Here is a 5,256-nt window from a genome sequence, read left to right on the forward strand (position 1 = left end):
CCAGGGCGCGCCAGGAGGCCCAGGCGCGCCCTGGTGGGTCATGCCCACCTCGGGTGCCCCCCCCCCGACCGCCTCTTTGCTCTATAAATACCCCAATATTCCAGAAACCCTAGGGGAGTCGACGAAATATTGATCCAGCTGCGGTAGTGTCCAGGACCACCAGATCCAATCTAGACACCATCTCGGATGGGGTTCACCACCTCCATTGGTGCCTCTCCGATGATGCGTGAGTAGTTCTTTGTAGACCTTCGGGTCCGTAGTTAGTAGCTAGATGGCTTCCTCTCTCTCTCTCTCTCTCTCTCTCTCTCTTGATTCTCAATACAATGGTCTCTTGGAGATCCATATGATGTAACTCTTTTGCGGTGTGTTTGTTGGGATCGATGAACTTTGAGTTATGATCAGATCTATCTTTTTATATCCATGAAAGTATTTGAGTTTCTTTGATCTCTTTTATGCATGATCTCTTATAGCCTCGTATTTCTTCTCCGATATTTGGGTTTTGTTTGACCAACTTGATCTATTTATCTTGCAATGGGAAGAGGTGCTTTATAGTGGGTTCGATCTTACGGTGCTGGATCCCAGTGATAGAAGGGGAACCGACACGTATGTATCGTTGCTACTAAGGATAAAACGATGGGGTCTATCTCTACATAGATAGATCTTGTATATATCATGTCATCGTTCTTATTGCATTACTCTGTTTCTTCATGAACTTAATACACAAGATGCATGCTGGATAGCGGTCGATGTGTGGAGTAATAGTAGTAAATGCAGGCAGGAGTTGGTCTACTAATCTTGGACGTGATGCCTATGTAATGATCATTTACTGGATATCGTCATGCGTATTTGAAGTTCTATCAATTGCCCAACAGTAATTTGTTCACCCACCGTTTGCTATTTTTCTCGAGAGAAGCCACTAGTGAAACCTACGGCCCACGGGTCTCTTTCTCATATTATTTGTCTTTGCGATATACTTTTATTTGCTTTTATTTTTAGATATATTAATTAAAAACTCAAAAATACTTTGCTGCACTTTATTTTATTTGCACTCTACTTATTCAATCTATTACAACTTTCTCTCGACACGCTTAAATTTCTAGCACTGTTACCCAAAAGGGATTGACAACCCCTTTAACACGTCGGGTTGCGAGGATTTGTTATCTGTGTGCAGGGATGTTTACCTTGTGTTGCTTGGTTCTCCTGCTGGTTCGATAACCTTGGTTTCATATCTGAGGGAAATACCTACCGCCGTTGTGCTGCATCATCCCTTCCTCTTTGGGGAAATACCGACGTAGCTTCAAGCGACATCAAATACCTTTTTCTTTCATAGATTTCTTTGCCTCTTGCATATCTTCAGGACTGAGAAATAAAATGCCCCTTTTCTTTGGAGTTGGCTTCGGAGTTGGTTCACGAAAGTGTCCAATCATTTTCATTACTCAATATATTATTCAATAGCAATTAAGCTTGCTCAATAGTTCTTACCCTGAAAACACAATCAGCATAACTATCCAGGTGGTCTCTGAAAGCAACGGTTAGTCCATTATAAAAGATATCAAGTATTTCATTATTCTTGAGAGGATGATCATGCAAAGCATGAAGTAATTGGAGAAGCCTTCCCCAAGCTTGTGGGTGCCTCTCTTCTTTGGATTGCACAAAGTTAAATATTTTCTTTAAAGCAGCTTGTTTCTTATGAGCGGGGAAATATTTTGCAGAGAAGTAATAAATCATATTCTCGGGACTACGCACACAACCAGGGGCAACAGAATTAAACCATAACTTAGCATCACCCTTTAATGAGAAAGGAAACAATTTGAGAATATAGTAATAGCGATTTTTTTTCCTCATGAGCAAATAGTGTGGCTATATCATTCAGTTTAGTAAGATGTGCCACAACAGTTTCAGATTCATAGCCATGAAAAGTATCAGATTCAACCAAAGTAATTAACTCAGGATTGACAGAGAATTCATAATCCTTATCGGTAACAAAGATAGGTGAAGTAGCGAAAGCGGGATCATATTTCATTCTAGCATTCAAGGATTTTTATTTTAGCTTAGCTAACAGTTTATTAAGTTCCTGTCTATCATTGCAAGAAAAGAAGTCTTTAGCAGTTTCTTCATCCATAACATAACCCTTAGGAACAACAGGCAATTCATATCTAGGGGGAGAATCATAATCATCATTTTCAATAATATCATCAGTTTGAGTAATTTCATTCTCTCTAGCCATAGCAAGTTGTTCATCAAGAAATTCACCTAGTGGCACATAGTATTATCAAGCAGAGAAATAGTTTAATTATAAGCATCATGCATAGCAGAAGTGGCATCATCAATAGCATGCGACATATCGAAATCAATAGCAGTTTTAGGTGTCGCAAGCTTACTCAAAACAGAAGGAGAATCAAGTGCAGAGCTAGATGGCAGTTCCTTACCTCCCCTCGTAGTTGAGGAAAAAATCTTAGTTCTTTGATCTTTCAAGTTCCTCATAGTGATCAAACAGATATAAATCCCAAGTGACTCAAAGAATAGAGCTATGTTCCCCGGCAACGGCGCCAGAAAAAATGTATTGATAACCCACAAGTATAGCGGATCACAACAATTTTCGAGGGTAGAGTATTCAACCCAAATTTATTGATTCGACACAAGGGGAGCCAAAGAATATTCTTGAGTATTAGCAGCTGAGTTGTCGATTCAACCACACCTGAAAGACTTAATATCTGCAACAAATTATTTAGTAGCAAAGTAGTACGGAAGTAGCGATAATGATGGAAAAAGTAACAGTAGCAATTTTGTAGGAATCATAACAGCGGCAGCGGAAAAGTAACTTAGCAAAGATCAATATGAAACGGGCTCGTAGGCAATGGATCCATGATGGCTAATTATGTTGGATGGCATTCATCATGCAACGGTTATAACATAAGGTGACACAGAACTAGCTCCAATTCATCAATATAATATAGGCATGTATTCCGAATATAGTCATATGTGCTTATGGAAAAGAACTTGCATGACATCTTTTGTCCTACCCTCCCATGGCGGCGGGGTCCTATTAGAATCTAAGGGATATTAAGGCCTCCTTTTAATAGAGTACCGGACCAAAGCATTAGCACTTAGTGAACACATGAACTCCTCAAACTACGGTCATCACCGGGAGTGGTCCCGACTATTGTCACTCCAGGGCTGCTGGATCATAACACGCAGTAGGTGACTATAACTTACAATATCGGATCAAGAACACAAATATTTCATGAAAACATAAATGGTCCAGATCTGAAATCATGGCACTCGGGCCCTAGTGACAAGCATTAAGCATAGCAAAGTCATAGAAACATCAATCTTAGAACATAGTGGATACTAGAGATCAAACCCTAATAAAACTAACTCGATTACATGGTAAATCTCATTCAACCCATCACGGTCCAGCAAGCCTACGATGGAATTACTTACGCACGGCGGTGATCATCATGAAATTTGTGATCGGCGATGATTGATGATTACGATGGCGACGGATTCCCCTCTCCGGAGCCCAAAACGGACTCCAGATCTGCCCTCCCGAGGAAGAACAGGGCTTGGCGGCGGCTCCGTATCGTAAAGCGCGATGAATCCTTCTCTCTAATTTTTTTCTCCCTGAAAAAAAATATATGGAGTTGGAGTTGAGATTGGTGGAGTTCCAGGGGGCCACAAGGTCAGAGGGCACACCCCAGGGGGGTGGGCGCGCCCCCCACCCTTGTGGCTAGGGTGTGGGCCCCTACTACTGATTCTTTCGCCAATATTTGTTATTAATTTCAAATCTTGACTCCATAAAGTTTCAGGTCATTTCGAAAACTTTTTATTCTGTACAAAAATAATATCATGGCAATTTTGCTGAAAACAGCGTCAGTCCGAGTTAGTTCTATTCAAATGATGCAAATTAGAGTACAAAACAAGAGTAGATACAGAACCGTGTTGGATGGCTAAACATATCGGGACCGCACAGTTCGGACGGTTGTGGGCGGTTTGAAGCTCCGCTTTGGAGATGCCCTTAGCCGTAACTGGTGGGGTATCCCTGAGTGAATCACCCAGCCACTACTGGCCTTTCATTGTTGACTTGTCACTAGTAACCATTCTTCCGCAAACCCTTGATCTGTAACATACAGCTTTCTCCCAACTAAGAAACTTTGTATGCGTTGTATGTCCAAACTGTACGTCCAACCTCCACATGCATCGTATCGCTTACACTGACACAATGGTTGCATTGCTTGATTTGGATGCAAAAGATTGCCATGGATCGAAGCCACATTAAAACCGTACGTCGACCAACTAATTTCGCCATACGCCCATCGGTCGCGTCTCCGTTACGCTGCGCGGCACTATATGTGCATGCGCGCTGCATGCTTCCATTCTCATCGATCCTCATCTCCACTCTCACAGCTCCTCATCTCCACTCTCACAGCTAAGTTCAAGAGTGAAGACCAAGCATCGAAGCAGTACTTGACAATGGCGAGCAAGCAGCACCCGGCTGTCCTCCTCGCCGCCTACGCCGTGCTCCTGGCCCTCGCCGCGCCCTTGCTCGCCGGCGACCCCGACATGCTCCAGGACCTGTGCGTCGCCGACTACAAATCACTCGACGGCCGTAAGTGTGATCGTCCATGTACACTATCTGTCCAATACTTGCTTCTATGGATAATGAACGGGTCAAATGTGCATACGTACGTGCTTGTGTGCAGCACTGCGGCTGAACGGGTACCCGTGCAAGAGGCCGGAGAGCACGATGGCAAACGACTTCTTCTCCGATGTGCTGTCCGTCCCTGGCAGCACGGGCGGCAACCCGTCAGGCTCCGTGGTAACGGCGGCGACCGTAGACAAGGTCCCGGGGCTCAACACCATGGGCGTGTCCATGTCTCGCATCGACTACGCACCATGGGGCGCGAACCCGCCGCACACCCACCCGCGGGCCAGCGAGCTCCTCTTCGTCCTCGAGGGCTCCCTGGACGTTGGATTCATCACCAGTACCGGCAAGTTTATCGCTCGCACCGTCTGCAAAGGGGAAATGTTTGTCTTCCCACGCGGCCTCGTCCACTTTCAGAAGAACAACAATGGTTCTCCCGCCGCCGCCATATCGGCCTTCAACAGCCAGCTTCCGGGCACGCAGAAGTTGGCTGAGGCATTGTACACTGCCTCGCCGCCGGTTCCATCCGACATGCTGGCCAGGGCGCTCGATGTCGACGACTGCATGGTCGAGCCATGCGTAATTTAACAACTTAATCTCGCGCGCAGCAC

General features: G+C 44.7%; 1 protein-coding gene across 1 annotated transcript; it reads left to right on the forward strand.

Annotated features, from left to right (window-relative positions):
* Nucleotides 1-4,378: 4,378 nt before the first annotated feature.
* On the forward strand, nt 4,379-5,256 carry LOC125549329 (germin-like protein 1-3; the record flags this gene model as incomplete). The annotated part of the gene is given in 2 exon segments (XM_048712767.1): nt 4,379-4,609; nt 4,704-5,256. Coding segments are annotated over 2 exon segments (666 nt in total). The 5' UTR covers nt 4,379-4,473.

Source organism: Triticum urartu, chromosome 3 (genome assembly GCF_003073215.2).
Source record: "Triticum urartu cultivar G1812 chromosome 3, Tu2.1, whole genome shotgun sequence".
Classification (NCBI taxonomy): domain Eukaryota; kingdom Viridiplantae; phylum Streptophyta; class Magnoliopsida; order Poales; family Poaceae; genus Triticum; species Triticum urartu.